General features: G+C 48.7%; 1 protein-coding gene and 1 long non-coding RNA gene across 20 annotated transcripts in view; one reads left to right on the top strand and one right to left on the bottom strand.

Moving 5' to 3' along the window:
• AUTS2 (activator of transcription and developmental regulator AUTS2) overlaps positions 1-10,953 on the top strand; it is a 1,215,487-nt gene extending 1,204,534 nt beyond the window's left edge. For all 18 annotated transcript variants that reach the window (XM_035291973.3, XM_035291974.3, XM_078354255.1 and 15 more), the window contains 5 exons: positions 5-146; positions 3,266-3,343; positions 4,242-4,325; positions 5,427-5,649; positions 7,883-10,953. In XM_035291973.3, coding sequence (XP_035147864.1) covers positions 5-146; positions 3,266-3,343; positions 4,242-4,325; positions 5,427-5,649; positions 7,883-9,131 — 1,776 coding nt within the window. In that variant the 3' untranslated portion in view covers positions 9,132-10,953. The remainder of the gene's footprint in view (positions 1-4; positions 147-3,265; positions 3,344-4,241; positions 4,326-5,426; positions 5,650-7,882) is intronic.
• The window catches only part of LOC144579934 (uncharacterized), a 59,380-nt gene that overhangs the window by 3,772 nt on the left and 39,262 nt on the right, over positions 1-16,346 (bottom strand). For both annotated transcript variants that reach the window (XR_013528654.1, XR_013528653.1), the window contains exons 3-5: positions 4,467-4,626; positions 3,589-3,705; positions 1,118-1,184 (exon numbers count right to left, since the gene is read on the bottom strand). This is a non-coding gene — a long non-coding RNA (uncharacterized LOC144579934). The remainder of the gene's footprint in view (positions 1-1,117; positions 1,185-3,588; positions 3,706-4,466; positions 4,627-16,346) is intronic.

The following is a 16,346-nucleotide window of genomic DNA, read 5'->3' as shown; positions in this document are numbered from 1 at the left end:
GTAGAAACAGATGCAGTCAGACCCACATAAGCTGGACTTTGGACTGAAACCCGAGTTCCTGAGCCGCCCTCCAGGCCCCAGTCTCTTTGGAGCCATCCACCACCCCCATGACCTGGCACGACCTTCAACTTTGTTCTCTGCCGCTGGTGAGTGTGGGGTTGGGTCGGGGACCCACTTGAGAAATGTAGTTCTCAGGTAACTAACTAAATGATGTTCGGGCTCTGTGCTGCCGTTCAATCACTACCTACAAATAGACAGTTCACGCCAGCCTGCCAGGCCGCATCGCAGCACATCCAGGGAGCTGGGCCTTCTTCATTAACACACTCTTTTTCATTAGAGGAGGAAGCAGAGATCATCTTTCCCTTACAGGGGTTCACATTGCTTCGGTTCATTATTTGCTTCTATATAACCAGCATAACACACAAGCATGTCAATTGCTATTGAAAAAGATCAGAAGGCTGGCAGGGGCAGATCGGAGGGCAACAATGCCGGGAACTATAGACGGATGCGGTCGCCCTTACTGTGGTGTCCGCAGAGCACTGTAACTTTGCACCAGCCTGCTCAGTGATGCTGTTTTTGAAGGTCTGAGGACAAAGACGACTAAGGCAGTTGCTGGGAGTATGGTCTGTGGCGGGGAGGGTGCGCCACTCAGTTACTGGTTTTCTCTGCTCCGGAACGTCACACCATTGCCTGGTTGGTTATAGTAATCGAGGAAATTAGGGCAATGGTGTAAACACCCAAGTGACCTGTTTACCAGCTTTGTAATTCATTTCACACACACTGTCAAGTGTGCGCAAAGACAGGGTGAGGCAGTGATGATTCACACATCAGAGAACCGCTCATTCCTGCTCCAGGTAGACAGACAGACAAAAGGCAGTGGCTGTAAGGACTGTGTGCTGGATGAGAAGCGCCCTCTTGGGATTAAGGGTTTCTTACTGCTCTGTCTTCTCTACAGCTTTTCTAAGTGGGATTTCTGGTGCACAGAGCTCTCCTCCACTAACTCTTACAATGATGGCACTGTGGTCATATTGCTAATAACTTCATATCCGCCCTGCTAGGTAGGATTTATTCTTCTGGACATAAGCGGTCAAGGGGCTCCCCATTTCTGATGTCTTACCGCCATCCTTCCAGCTGCTACCCCAGGCGTTTATCCGAGACTCGCTGTTGGTGGACCTCTGGCTCTTCTGTTCAGGAAGACAGCAGCACCCACATTGCAAAAAATCATGGTTATAATGGGCCTTGCTACCAAAGCACGTGACCCCCCCTGGAGGGAGATGGGATTGGCTAAGGTCTCAGGGTTTTCTCTGTCAGTTCTGTCTGGGGACATATTTGAAGGCTCTGTTACCATGGCACCTAGGCACTGAGACAGGGCTACATTAAGAGCAATTTTTGGAGAGAAATAGAGAGATTTCTCTCTGGCTTCCATTTGAGCCAAGTGGATGAATTGGCTTCTTTTGCTTCAATAATTCTGGAACTGCAAGGCACCCCTGGGAGCCCTGGGCGCAGCAACGCTCTGGTCTTCATTGAAGCATTAATTAGCTTGCTCTACACAGACAGTATGTGGCCAAAATTTTATTTAGCCGACAACACTGCTAAGGCCTGATGAATATCCTGGCATAGATTCACTCTGTGGAGGCGGGGTATCATGTTTACACTTCCCAGGTGGAAAATACGCCACACGCAGGGCTGGATAGAGAACGCCTTAGGTGCAGTTCAGTTCTGAGCTACCGTGAGGGAGGATCTTCCTCCTCTACCACCTGGCTTCCTCTCCAAACCCAGGCCACCAGACTTTTGCAGCCCAGCAAATAGCAATCCAAAACATAAATTCAGTTAGCAGAGTGTAGACAGTGACAGCCCCGCTACATTTAATCCATTTTCCTAAGGCAGTATTTATTTACAGGGACTTAGGCAAAATGCAAAGGCTCGTGGAACAGTTCTTAGTAAGTTCATTTACCCAGGCCCCGTTCACACTTCCCTTCTAGAATATAACCTTTTTTTTTTTTTTTTTTTTAGCATAAGATGTGTTGGATTCTGCCCAAAATGGTTATTTGGTGAAACTTGTAACCGATGTGTATACCTTGCACATACTTAAGAAATCTAGCCATTTTCACTTGCTTTTGGGTGCTAATGCCATGAATAAACTAGAGACTTCTTCAGATGACCTTGGCAAATCTCCAGTCTAGGGCAAAGCCTGCTTTCCAGGGAGCTATCCTCCTTAGCGAGTAAGTAGCCTCATATTAACAAGCCCATTTGGTGCCCTGAGCCTTTAGAAATGTCCTTCCCTAATTCACTTCTCTCTCCTTCCTTCGTTCCTTTCCCGGCTTCCTTCAAGAAAAGGATCAGAGGCATCTTCAAGAAACAGACATTAAGCAAAACACAGAGCAGAGGAGGACACGTGGATAAAAAGAAAAAGAAAACTTAAGGAAACTGCTAAATTAGACTTGAGTTCCCTGGCAGGCAAAGCAAAAACCTCTCAGAGTCAGTTATAAGGTTTTTAGTGCCCCAAAACATAAGAATCAACCAGCTTTTCCTGGCATTGAAAATTGAGAGACATCAGAGGATTTCATCCCCTAAAACCTAATTTAACTCACTATAATGAGCTTCATAGAGTTGGGCCTTACAATATCCTTCCATGTGGGTGCATGTGAACGAAGATATTCCTCAGGAGAAGGGATCTGCAAGGTTCCAGAGCAACACGGCGGAGACCCACAACTTCAGGACCGCCCCTCCTGAGCCAGGGACGATAAAGGGCTGGGTTTCTAGAACAGCGTTTCTCAGCGTGAAAACTTGATCCTCCGAGATGCTCTGTGAGGAAGGGGTTCCGTGACCAAATGTTTCCCTCTTAGAGGACGAAGGAGCCTGGAAGCTTATCATGGCCCTAAGAGTCCTTCAGTAAAGAAGCGTGCTTAGCCTTTTCAGGCCAGTATTTCTCCAGACTCACTTGGTTTTAGAACGTCCCCTCCGCCCAGGACCCTGGGCGGCCACCACTGTCTCTGTAGTACTGTGTGTCTTCAGCTTAAAAAAGAAAGAGCTCTTTTCGGTGTGGCCAGACACACGGGGAAAGAGGAAAAGGGATGATTTGTTGTCTGCTTCCTAACAAAACATTTGCTTTCACGCCGTGTCTTGCCTGCGGGGCCTGGGTGGACTTCAGCCGTGACCTCCCTCCAACCTATTTTCTCACAGGGCCCTTAGGCAAGCAGAAGCCAGCTGCATCTTCGAAGTGGGCTTTTTGTCAACTCTGGTTTCGTTATGTTTGGCTTAACAGGTGCTGCACACCCAACGGGGACCCCTTTTGGGCCACCTCCTCATCACAGCAACTTCCTCAACCCTGCTGCCCACCTAGGTGAGTTGCCCAAAATAATGGGAACTGGGGTGTCTGCCTCAGGCAACCTGTCGCGCTTACCCTGCTCCCGACGCACCTCCTGGCAAGCTGGTGGGAGTCCCACGGACCTCACGCACCACTGAGGCAGGAAATGGCGCTCTCTTAGGAGTTTCAACACGCCATCCAGCTTCCGGATTTCAACATGTCTCACACCACATTCTTTCGGGAGTAGAGCTGCGCTCTGCAGTGGTCCTGCCTCCACTTACCGTGGTGCACTGGGCGAGAGCCATTCCTTGGTACCTCAGGGAATCTGAGTTTACAGCAGCCTGTGTCCGCCCATTGGAAGAAGACGGTGAGCTCTTACCCCGTAGCGAAGGTCACCACTAGGAAGCGGAAAGAAACACAGGCTGCCGTTAGGAAGACGCGTTACTCCGTGCCTCACTGCCCCATCACCGAGTCTCTTCCTAGTAAAGGTGCACGCTTTGTGTGGCCTTTGTGTATTCGGTCCTGTCTGCAAGTGTACAGGCAGATGCAGGGCGTATCATAGGCGCACCTTTGGAGTTTCATCGGGGATTCAGATGCCACCTCCTGTCTGTTCTGTTAAAACCTGCAGAGGCAAGACTGGGCAGGAAGGCAAGTTAGTACCCCAGAGCTGGAGTGGTGCCCCCACGGGGTAAAGGAAGAGAAATGCAGAATACAGAGTTCTGGAAGAAGCGCCCTCAGAAACCTGTTGCCAGCCGTGTGCCGGAAGCCAAGTGTAATGCACACCTTTTGCTCCATAATAGGAGAAGTGGGACAGGCCAGGGCAGGGTGTAGAGAGAGGAGGGATCCCGCATCGCTTTCCCTGCTCCCAGGAAGCTCCGGCTTCCTCTCTCAGCAGAGCCTGTGACCATTTCCTTCTTCCCCATCTTGTTTGCAGAGCCTTTTAATCGGCCGTCTACATTCACAGGCCTAGCAGCAGTTGGTGGCAATGCCTTCGGCGGACTTGGAAATCCTTCCGTTAGTGAGTACCTCTAACTTGTAAAAACCTGCCTTGGACTTTTTGTCTCTGTGATCTGCATACGGCTCAAGACCTTTCTAGCGACAGGAAACTGTGCTCCGGGGGGACCAGTGCGGGCTATATCACTGCAGAAGCGGGCCTTACCGGTGGGGTTAGGTGGAGGTGTGCAGAGCCACCCCGTGAGGGGGGCCCGATGTGGATGTCCAGTTCTCAGGGGCAGGAACGGCAGCATAGTTGATCACTCAGGTGTGGAGTCTCATCCACATTCCGCCTCTGCCCTCCAAAGGTTTTGGCTGCAGCTCACCTTAGAAATGAAAGCAGTAGTTACGTTTCATCTTGCCCTTGGCATTTAGTGAAACTGAAAAAAGCACAATGAAAAGTAACAGGAAGACAACACCAGGCTCAGGATAATGAAGATTTGGCAGCGTGTCATTCTCCATCTGGGAGGACCCTGCGGTTTTCTACTATTTAAAACACCCATCTCGATGAGGAGAAGGTCACAACCCCATCTCACGTTCTAAACATGAGTCACTGAATACGCGGTTGTTTCTTTCACGCCACACGCCATATATTCCGGGTACAGGAAGAGCTAAAACATGTCTCTGAGCCTGCCGTCTCTATTTAAAGTACAGCAAGGAGACCTGTGTGTCTGTTGAGGTCAAGGCCCTGCCCAGTCTCTGGTGACACTTGAACAGGGCGGTGGTGGGCAGAGAACACCGTGACTTCTGCTCTGAGTTCATTTCCGAGTTTTTAATCCAAATCCCACCATCATTCCACACCCTCTGCATGCCTGGAACTCCTGCATGCACCGGATATGCTGAATTAGGTCCTCTCACTACCCATGTGGCCCCTTTGCCTTTTTAATTTCCCTGGCCTCCACCTTTGCTTTTGGTTTTAAAGAGAAAAGAAGCTGTGAGCTACCTCTCCAGCACAGGACAAGACTTCCTCTAATGAATCTGTCAATCTCCTTTCCTTTTCCAGCTCCCAATAATATGTATTCATTTTAACTCTGAATGCTGTTAAAAGTTTTTTGGTAAGTACCTTCATTACAGCAGATTATATAATTTCTCTTAAACCTTTTTGTTCTCCACTTCACCATTTCAGCACCCAACTCAGTGTTCGGCCACAAGGATGGCCCCAGTGTGCAGAGCTTTAGCAATCCTCACGAACCCTGGAACCGGCTGCACCGAACGCCTCCGTCGTTCCCGACCCCTCCGCCCTGGCTGAAGCCAGGGGAGCTGGAGCGCAGCGCGTCCGCTGCAGCTCATGACAGAGATAGAGATGTAGATAAACGAGACTCATCTGTTAGTAAAGATGACAAAGAAAGGTACGGAAAGAAACCGCTCTCGAGTCCCCACGGGGGAAGCCTGCTCTGTGCCAAGTACCAGTGGAACCGGCCGCCCACCCTCCCTGTCCCAGCCTCGTGCTTTGCCCGCCCCGGTAGCCTCAGCTCCTCCCCACAGCCAGTGCCCGCAGCCCTCGCAGTACCCGTGGGCCGTAACGTATGGTGACCATAGGAGATAGCAGAGCTAGTGACAGATTCCTGTCTCAGTGGCAGTGACACAGCAGCACGTCCCGAGTCCCTGTTAGCATGTCCAAACAGAAGTCTTTCTCTAGGAGACACAGGGAGTTGGAGCTTTGGGCCAGACACACACAGCATGAATCAATTCCATATTTGCTTTCAAGTCCGTGCAGTCCATTAAACCATCCATAGGTTTTTCTCGCTCTTTTCCTCTCTTTTTGTTTTCTTTTAGAAAGCCATGTTTGCATTGCCTCATATTTTTCTCAAATTTTGTTCGAACGCAAAGCCTGGGGCTCACAGATGACTAATAAATTTTACTCACTAGACGTAGAGTGAGTAAACAAGCAGTTCTTTCCGTTTCACTAGAGGATAATTATTGTTAACCGTTGTCTCTGCACTTGGTAACCCACGCCTAAAAACGAGGTAGCCTTCAAGAGGAAATGTCTTGCAGTATTTTTTTCCAAAGAATATCATATGCATTCTTGATAAAATGTCTCTTTTTTCCTTTCTTTAGGCTATTTTCAGTTTAAATGAACTGATAAGGAATGCACAAAGATGCTTGACAGAAAATACCTAATCCCAGTTTCTTTGCGGTACTTAAGATTCAAATTTGGTCCAAATCTTTAATGTTTCTTTTCTGTGTATACCGTGTGTGTGTGTGTGTGTGTGTGTATCCTAGTAATTTAAAAGAATTCAACTTCGCAGGCTCTAAATGGGGCGGATTAGTAGATACTCATCACAGGCCATCTTGCTGGCTGATAAAAGAAAAAGACATTTTCCTTCAATCTCTTAACCACTGGGAGGAACCCTTATGACATTCAGCTCTGAGCTGTAAACTGCTGAATGAGGCACTAACCTTAGCAACTAACCTGGCAGAGCCTCGGCGCGAGCTCTCCGTACGCAGCCCGACACTGGCTGCGATGCAGGATGTGGCCAGCAGACCTCTGCATGGCATCAAACTGGCCTCTTGGATTCAAGTAGGAGGCTTCATAAATACACTCTTCTTCCATACTTGCCTTCTTCTCCACGTGTGGGCAGGAAACAGCCCTTACAGGAAAGCCTCCTGCGTTCTCACTGTGGTCCTCTGATCCTTGCATGCCAGCACCAAGCCAGCGTGGCAGCATGCCACTCTCCTCAACTTGGCCATGTCTGTCTTGGCGCCATCCCTAAGACTTGCCTGGTCTTAGTTTTATCTCAAGTCTGACCTTACTGTCATTGCAATTGTTTTTGCATTTTCTGCCCAGTGCCCTTGAGCCCCCATCCAAGAGACAGATCTCAAATGCCTGTCTCGAGTGTTCCCTCACAGCTGCTCTCTCACCTTGTTTCTGGTGTCCCCGTGAGGGTTTGTGTTTAGGGACCTGCTTTTCCTACTGCCTTCCCTCTATCGTCTCATGACACTGCGGCTTTCTGATCCGATCTGGTCCACAAGTGCTCTTTGCAACCCCACAGTCCTGCAGCTGTGGCTTCCTTCTGAGCCTCCCTCACGTGCTATGTCTGGGAGATGTCTCTGTATCTAGTTATTCGCTCTGAAATGGGTCACTTGTCCCTGTGAGGAGCAAGAGACTCCTGTGACACTGATGTTGAACTCCTCCTTCCACAGGCTCTGTGTTGCGGAGTTGAGAGAAAAGTGATACTTGGCATTGGGCTCTTAGAGCACTGTTCTTGACACTAGATGATACACCCAATGGGGCTAGATGGCCACATCACTGCCTTCTTGGCCACATGCAGCCTTCTTGGCTTTCTGGAAGCTCTTCCTCTGTGCTCTTGGTTGAGGCTCTTACATGCAGAGAGATTCTTGCTCCCGGCAGACTCCCCTCACCCTCCTCCCTGGTCCATCTCCCCCATTAAGCTTCCTCTAAAATCTAGGTAAGTAGGATGAGGGGCTGGCTCTGCCCTGCCCAGGGCATGGCCGCTGCCCTGGCGACCATGGGAAGCAGTCCCAAGACTGTCCTCTTCACACCACCATTTCACCCGCAGCCCCTGGCCTACCCGACTCGCCCGTTTCATCTGCGTCCTTGTCTCCCCCTGTCTTCCCCAGGGAAAGCGTCGAGAAGAGACACTCCAGCCACCCTTCACCAGCACCTATCCTCCCGGTGAATGCCCTGGGACATAACCGCAGCTCCACTGAACAGATCCGGGCCCATTTGAACACTGAGGCTCGGGAGAAGGACAAACCCAAAGAGAGGGAGAGAGACCACTCGGAATCCCGCAAGGACCTGGCCGCCGACGAGCACAAGGCGAAGGAGGGCCACCTGCCCGAGAAGGACGGGCATGGCCACGAGGGGCGCGCCGCAGGCGAAGAGGTCAAGCAGCTGGCCCGGGTGCCATCCCCCTACGTGCGGACCCCCGTGGTGGAGAGCGCCAGGCCCAACAGCACCTCGAGCCGGGAGGCTGAGCCACGCAAGGGTGAGCCGGCCTACGAGAACCCCAAGAAGAGCTCCGAGGTCAAGGTGAAGGAGGAGCGGAAGGAAGACCACGACCTGCCTCCGGAGGCCCCACAGACCCACCGGGCCCCAGAGCCACTGCCTCCCAACTCCTCGTCCAGCGTGCACCCGGGGCCCCTGGCCTCGATGCCCATGACAGTGGGGGTGACGGGCATTCACCCCATGAACAGCATCAGCAGCCTGGACAGGACTCGCATGATGACCCCCTTCATGGGCATCAGCCCCCTCCCGGGTGGAGAGCGCTTTCCATACCCATCTTTCCACTGGGACCCCATCCGGGACCCCCTGAGGGATCCTTACCGAGAACTTGACATTCACCGGAGAGACCCGCTGGGCAGGGACTTTCTGCTAAGGAACGACCCGCTTCACCGGCTATCGACTCCCCGGCTGTACGAAGCCGACCGCTCCTTCAGGGACCGGGAGCCTCACGACTACAGCCACCATCACCACCACCACCACCACCCGCTGTCGGTGGACCCTCGGCGGGAACACGAGCGGGGAGGCCACCTGGACGAGCGGGAGCGCTTGCACATGCTCAGAGAGGACTACGAGCACACGCGGCTCCATTCTGTGCACCCCGCCTCCCTGGACGGACACCTGCCCCACCCCAGCCTCATCACCCCAGGACTCCCCAGCATGCACTATCCCCGCATCAGCCCCACCGCGGGCCACCAGAACGGACTCCTCAACAAGACGCCTCCGACAGCAGCGCTGAGCGCGCCTCCCCCACTCATCTCCACGCTGGGGGGCCGCCCGGTCTCTCCCAGGAGGACTACTCCTCTGTCTGCAGAGATCAGGGAGAGGCCCCCTTCCCACACGCTGAAGGATATCGAGGCCCGATAAGCCGAGAACAGGAGCACAAACGAGGAAGAAGAAACCCTAGGCAGACACCAGCCAGACTTTAGAGAGAGAACTCCTGCATCGCTCACACAGACCTGGGGGGAAGCCCCACCTCTTCCCCTTGTAGAAATGTATAGACTCAGTGCAGATTTTGAAATGTTTTGTATATTATATGTTGAGATTTTTCAGCTCTTTTAGCCCAGTCATATGTTCTCATGTCTCCTACTTTTTGTTTCTCGTATAAAACTTTGATTTGAACCAAAACCGTGAAGATGACAACACACACCCATTGGATGATAATTGTAGGGTGGGCGTGGGGGACGTCCACAGCATCCATCATGCAAAACTCTCAGATGAGCTGGGAAGGCCGTGTACATAGTTAATGTAAAAAGAGATTGCTTCATGAGCTAATGGTTCATATATGCAAATGGTAAGATGAAAGCTTTACTTTGTACAAATGTAAATAGATAAAGATTAAGTAACATAATACATTAATACTTCTTAAAATGTGCTATTTGCAGACTTAATATCAGTGAACACAGTCTGCTGAGGCGGTGTTCCCATGTATCATAGACAGCTAACCCTTCAACTATGCAATGAATGTTCGGGCTTTTCACAAAAGCCCGCCCAACTCAAAGGAGCCTTTTCAGACCCATTTACAACATACTTAAGGTCATATTTTCCCTGAACAAGCGCTTACATGATAGACTCTGTTTTCCTTGCTTGTTTTTTTTTCAAAAGGAGAAACATCCTATTTTGCAAATTGGACCCCAGGCTGGAACTTTGCATCTAAAGTTGCTGCTTGTGGGCTTTGTGGGGAAAGTGCAGCCCCGGAGAGGTAACTGAGGACGTGAGCAACCGGTGCCAGGGAGGATGGGATTTGCCAGATGCCAATTCAGGGGACGGGTGGTGGTGTCTGACAGACACAGACCGCATGCGAGAACCATGCCTTAGCGTGTCCCCTTTCACACCCGTACACACTTCCTCGTTTCGTAATGAGGTTGACTTACACCCAAACAGATCCTGAAAGAAAGCCTCCGAGTTTTCTCAGATGATGGATATGTTTCCACTGTTTTCAATAACCGGCCAACGGAAGGTGCACGTTTCCCAGTGTGACGCGCTGTATTCCAGCTGGTGATCGAGTCTGGGAGCAGCCGTAACGGGCCAACCTTGTGGAGCCATCGCGAGTTACAGAGGGTGACAGATGGCAGAAAAAAAAGTCTCGTGTGCGAGTGTGTTTTTTGAGTTTGCATCAATCTTAATGTCTCTTCATAATACTTTTATAATACATTAAGCCTCTTGTCTACATATTTGGAGAGAATATGACTTTACTAGCAGAGAAATACAATATATCTTGTCTACTGGACTGTAAAATATATGTACGAAATAAAATTAGTTCCATTTGGTCTCCTAGTATATTAAAGTGCTATCTGACGTTGTTATCCTGTTTTTGCAAAAAAAAAAAAAAAAGTTAACTACAGACCATCGTTTCTAATAAGCAGAGATCTATTTTAGTAGTAAACTGAAGGTTTAGTTGTGAGCTTCAGATTTTGTGAACTCCAGATGTTGTGCAGTGTTTTTTTTTAAAGACAACTAAAAAAAAATTCCAAGGAATATGTACACTGGAACTGTAGTGGTAGCTCTCAGTATTGTAAAGAGATTGTTCTATACGGACCTTTTTGCTGTTTATCCTGTATGTAATAAAGTCCTTTCTAGATCCTATGTGAGAAGAAAAGTGAAGAAACTCAATCTTCAGCATGTTCTCATCGGCGGAGCCTTCTCGTGTAATGTAAACTGTGCCATGTTATTAAAAAATGTGAACTAAGCTTCCAGTGGCTTGTCTGTGTGAGCTGACCGTCAGTACCCTAGGGAAGAGGGCGTACCTGTGCAGGAACGGGCTCCTGAAAAGAAGCGCCACAAACCCAGCCCGTGTGAGAACAGAAAGCGCACCTGCCGTGGCTGGCCACCCTACCTACCTCAGTGTCACACCAGTTCACTACTGTAAACATTTGCACCCCACACAGTCGATTGTGGTTGGTGGTTTTCTGGGGGGAAGGGGGGGTTCTGTTTGTTTTCTGTAGGTTCCAAATCCGGTAAAAGGCAGGTACTTGTGGATTTTGTAGGCCTTTGCACAGTGTGGGCAAGTCAGCCAGCCCCACGTGTCCCTCTGGGCTACTTCAAAACTCAGCAACAGTGTTTGCTTTTCCAGCAGTGATGAGAACTGTCACCGGGGGCCTGTGACAGCAGTTTTTGCTTGCTCGCTCTATCGCACTTCAGTCTGGACTCGGTCGGCTGTGGGTTACTTAAGACCTTTTAGATACGTGTTTTCCCTGTCTTGGCTTTCCTCTCTTAATTACGTGGTGTGGACCTCATCAGTTTGCAGTCTCCCTGTCCTCTAAAATCTACTTTTTCCCCATGATGTTAAAAAAAAATTGTTAAATTTTCTTTTATTGATCCTGATGAAATTGCTACTTGGATGAGATTAGATGGGTGTTCGTATGTTATTAGGGAAAAAAACAAAAATGGTTCCAACTAGCAAGATCTGGGTGGCTGCTGTATGGGAATCATAAATAATAGAAATGCTTAGAAACTGGGGGCTCCAGATTGGAGTGGGCAAGTGCTATGGACTCCTGTGGCTTCACAGGGGCCTGGGCACTGCAGACCCTGGTGGGGTCTGCAGGCTTCAGCTAATCTGGGCAGGGCAGTGACTTGAATGGAAGCCCTTTTCACTCAGCCCTGTTTTCCTGTGTTATTATCTGACCCCAAATTGGAGAAAATAAGGAAGAAAACCCTACTGGGTTGGAAAACAGGATAAACGCTGCGTCTTTCCGAATCGGGCAGTTCTCAGGGCCTTGCTATTTCTCACGGCTCCCATCGTACGCCTATTTTGACGTCGCCATCTGCAATGTCAGACTCTCAAATCAGCCACGGTATTTAATCCCCAGGGCTCATTCATCGCAACCTTTGCATATCCACCCTAATTACACTCAGCTCCTTGGCGCTGATGGGTCCCAGCACCAATTTGATTTCCTGCGAACCTATAGATGCTCTAATTATCTCCCCATCTTTGACTGACAATGATCTTGTTACCCTCTAATGGTACATGACAGGTAAAATAGCGAATATAATGATGCAATAATTACCACTTTAGATGGATATTTGCCACGGCATTTGCTGTTTATCCATTTTTCTGCCTCAATCAAGGTAGATGAGGGGAAATAAGATGCAACTGTTGACATTCTATACATCTGTAGCATAAAGAGAAGTCGAAGGCAGAGTTTAAAGTGCTCTGGTGGGGCGATCAAGGCCTTGCATGTCTGTATCTGTACTGGAAAACAAATTAGGCCTCAGTGGCCTAATTGTTGAAGGAACGAGGACAACAAATGTGACCTGGGCTTTCTCATATTTTTTTTTAAAAAACTCTGCCATCCCTTCTGTGCATTTCTGAAAAAAAAAAAAAAATTTTTTTTTTTTTTTTTGAGACCGAGTCTCATTCTGTTGCCCAGTCTGGAGTGCAATGGTGAGATCTCGGCTCACTGCAACCTCTGCCTCCTGGGTTCAAGTGACTCTCATGCCTCAGCCTCCTGAGTAGCTGGGACTATGGGCATATGCCACCACGCCCAGCTAAACTTGGCATTTTTAGTAGAGAGGGCTTCACCATGTTGGCCAGGCTGGTCTCAAACTCCTGACCTCAAGTGATCTGCCTGCCTCGGCCACCCAAAGTGCTGGGATTACAGGTGTGAGCCACCGCACCAGGCCTGAAAAACACTTAAACACACAAAGTTTCCTTGCAGTAAAATGGGGTTATTTTCCAGATACGAAATTATGTTATCTAAGGCGGTCAATTCCACAATATGGAATTCCTAGTCTTTGCCACTGTCGCAAATACTGAACTAAGGTTTTTGTATCTCATGCCCCAGATGCTGCATTTCTAACGACGACTTAGTGGGAAGGGGTCCCTGGGCCGCGGTCATGGGGGCTGAATCCACCCCTTGTGCCTTCACACTCGGTGACCCTGCACACAGGCCCTCTTTGGGACCCAGTTTCCTAATGTGTAAAATGACACAATCTAAACAAAATGAGGCCTAAAAACATGAAGGTCATAAGCCCAAAATTCAGCATGGCGTGGGTGGAATTTTGCTGTCTGCAGTCCCAGGATTTATAGAAATTGTGGACTGGGTAGAGAATGGCCCCACAGCCCACACAAAAAGGAAAATAACTTCAAAAACTTTAGTGGTGGCCAAGCACAGTGGCTCACACCTGTAATCCCAGCACCTCGGGAGGCTGAAGCCGGTGGATCACTTGAGGTCAGGAGTTTGAGACCATCCTGGCCAACATGGTAAAACCTCATCTTTACTAAAAATACAAAAATTAGTTGGGCATGGTGGTGGGTGCCTGTAATTCCAGCTACTCGGGAGGTTGAGGAAGGAGAATCACTTGAACCCGGGTAGAGGAGGCTGCAGTGAGCCAGTATCACATCACTACTCTTCATCCTGGGTGCCAGAGCGAGACCCAACCTCAAAAACAGAACTTCAGGGGCTACAGATTCTTGCTGAAGATTTGCTGAAATGTTTGGCAGGTCCAAAGGGAGTGGGTGATGATTCTAGGGCTTCTAATTTGCAGGTGTTTCTCACCTGGTGAGGGGAGGGGTGCATTAAAACTGCATCTGGTTAAGGCACCCAGAATATTGTCACAGAATCACAACCTGCTGTTCTACCCAAAATGTGCCCTGATGCCAACATACACAAGATGAAGCTTAGCCTCTGAGCCCACGTTTGGAGATCTCTGTGGCTGGAAGAACAGAAGCCGGACCAGATGCCTTCAAATACTAGGGTTGTGTGCTATGCAGTTATTGGGCAAATAGGCCTTAGTTTCCTCATCTGTAACTTGAATTTGTTGGGTGATGTTGAAAGTCCTCTTCAAGCTGTTTGGATTTTGGATTTTGCGTCTCTTTTCAGCCTCAGATTTTTTTTTTTAAGAGACAGGGTCTCGCACTGTCACCCAGGCTGGAATGCAGTGGTGCATTCATAGCTCACAGCAGCCTCCAACTCCTAGACTCAAGGGATTCCCCCACCTGAGCCTCCTGACTGAATGGAACTACAGGTGTACACCCCCACACCTGGCTCATTCTTTTTTTTTTTTGTAGAGACTGGGTCTCACTATGTTGACCAGAATGGTCTTGAACTCCAGGCCTCAAGCAATCCTCCCTCCTCGGCTTCCCAAAATGCTAGGATTGCTGGTGTGAGCCACCGCACCCAGCCCCCTTTTAAACCTTATTTACCTTCTCACGCCCTGCAGTCCAGCAAGGCCCAGCGAGTTACTATTCCCCATGCTTCCTAGCAGCATCTTGTCAGCATCTATCTGCAGTATCTTTTACCTCTTTCCAAAGGCCCTGGTGTCAGAATCGGAGCCACACTAAATGTCAGCCACATACACAGCAGCTACATCCCAACCTAGGTTAAATGCACATCTTCGCTCTCCGTGATTGAGTGAGAAAAAAGCACAGAATTTTGCTGTGATCATGAGCTTTTAAAAAAAAATGCAATAGTTTTTGGGGTACAGGTGCTTTGTGGTCACATGGATAAGTTCTTTAGTGGTGATTTCTGAGATTTTAGTGCACCTGGCACTTGAGCAGTGTATGCTCTACCCAGTGTCTAGTCTTTCACCCCTCAACCCCCTCCCAACCTTCCGCACTGAGTCCCCAAGGTCCCTTACATGTGATTATGAACTTTAAGTGGGGCCTTAATGCTTCCTGGAAATTATATATTTTTTTCTACTTTCCTGGGTGGTTGTCATACCTGAGGGTCAGCTTGTCCAAGACTGATTTCCTTCAGGCTGGCCTGTGAAACTCTCTGGAAACCAGCTATAATACACAGCTTGAACCCATCATCCTGGAAAACTGGAAGGCTCAGATACTAGCCCCCATCCCACTCAGGGAAGGACTGCAGCCTCTCTCCCCAAACCATGAACACTTAGCTAGCAGGACAGCACCAGAGCAAAGGTGCCCAGACATTGCATTGCTCTTATGTCCCGGCCCCAGCTGATACCACAGAAACAGCCAGTGCTTTCCTAATTATGCAAGTTAAAGACCCTACGGACCAAACATTAAAGTGTCTGTCCTGGAGTGTGACCTTGTACCATTGTTAGACTTGGGCAAGAGGGACCTTTGGCGTGGAAAGACACAAATTTAGTGAACGGCACATGGCCACCTGTTACTTGGGACTCAGTGTATAGTGTGTTTCAGTTTAACAGATACCACTCACTCCCCTGAACATTCTCTCTTCTGCCTAACACCACCTAGACCCCGGGGACCCACTTTTCCACATCTCTTGCCTGGTGTCCTAAAGATGGGAGGCAGCTGCTTCCAGGATCCCAAATCAACATATCCAGGATTGAAATAAACAAAACCAACATTTGGTCCCGGATCCAAATTCAGTAGTAGTAGTTTCTATATGCTAACAATGGATGCTTAAAAAAACACATAAAACAATCTCATTCCCAGCTACTAGAGAGGCTGAAGCAGGAGAATTGTTTGCAACTGGGAGGCAGATGTTGCAATGAGCTAAGATCGCACCACTGCACTCCAGCCTAGGTGACAGAGCGAGACTCTTATCTCAATTTTTTTTTAAATCTCATTTATGATAGCATCAAAAAATATTTAATATTTAGGAATAAATTTAACCAAGAAGGTAAAAGACCTGTATCTGAAAACTGTTAGTTGGATAAATTGAAGAAGACACAAATAAACAGAAAGATATCCTATGTTCATGGATTAATACTGTTAAAATGTCCATACTACACAAGGCTATCTATAGATTCAGTGCAATCTCTATCAAAATTCCAATGACATTTTTTATGGGAATAGAAAAAAAAATCTTAAATTTTGTGTGAAACTGCAAAAGACCCCAAACAGCCAAAAAAGCAATGTTTAACAAAAAGAACAAATCTCAAGGCATCATGCTACCTGATTCCAGAACATCTTAAAATGCTACAGTAACCAAAACAGTATGGTACTGCCAGGTACCATGGCAGCCACCTGTAGTCCCATTTACTTGGGAGGCTGAGGAGGGAAGATGGATTGAGCCCAGGAGTTCAAGACTACTGCAGTGCATTATCATTGCCAGAAACCATTGCTCTAAAGCACACACACACTCCTGCAAGGACAGCATGGTATGGCATGAAAACAGGCACACAGACCAATGGAACAGAATAGAGAGC

This window comes from Callithrix jacchus, chromosome 2, assembly GCF_049354715.1.
Source record: "Callithrix jacchus isolate 240 chromosome 2, calJac240_pri, whole genome shotgun sequence".
NCBI classification, from domain to species: domain Eukaryota; kingdom Metazoa; phylum Chordata; class Mammalia; order Primates; family Cebidae; genus Callithrix; species Callithrix jacchus.
This window is presented reverse-complemented; position numbering and strand designations above follow the sequence as displayed.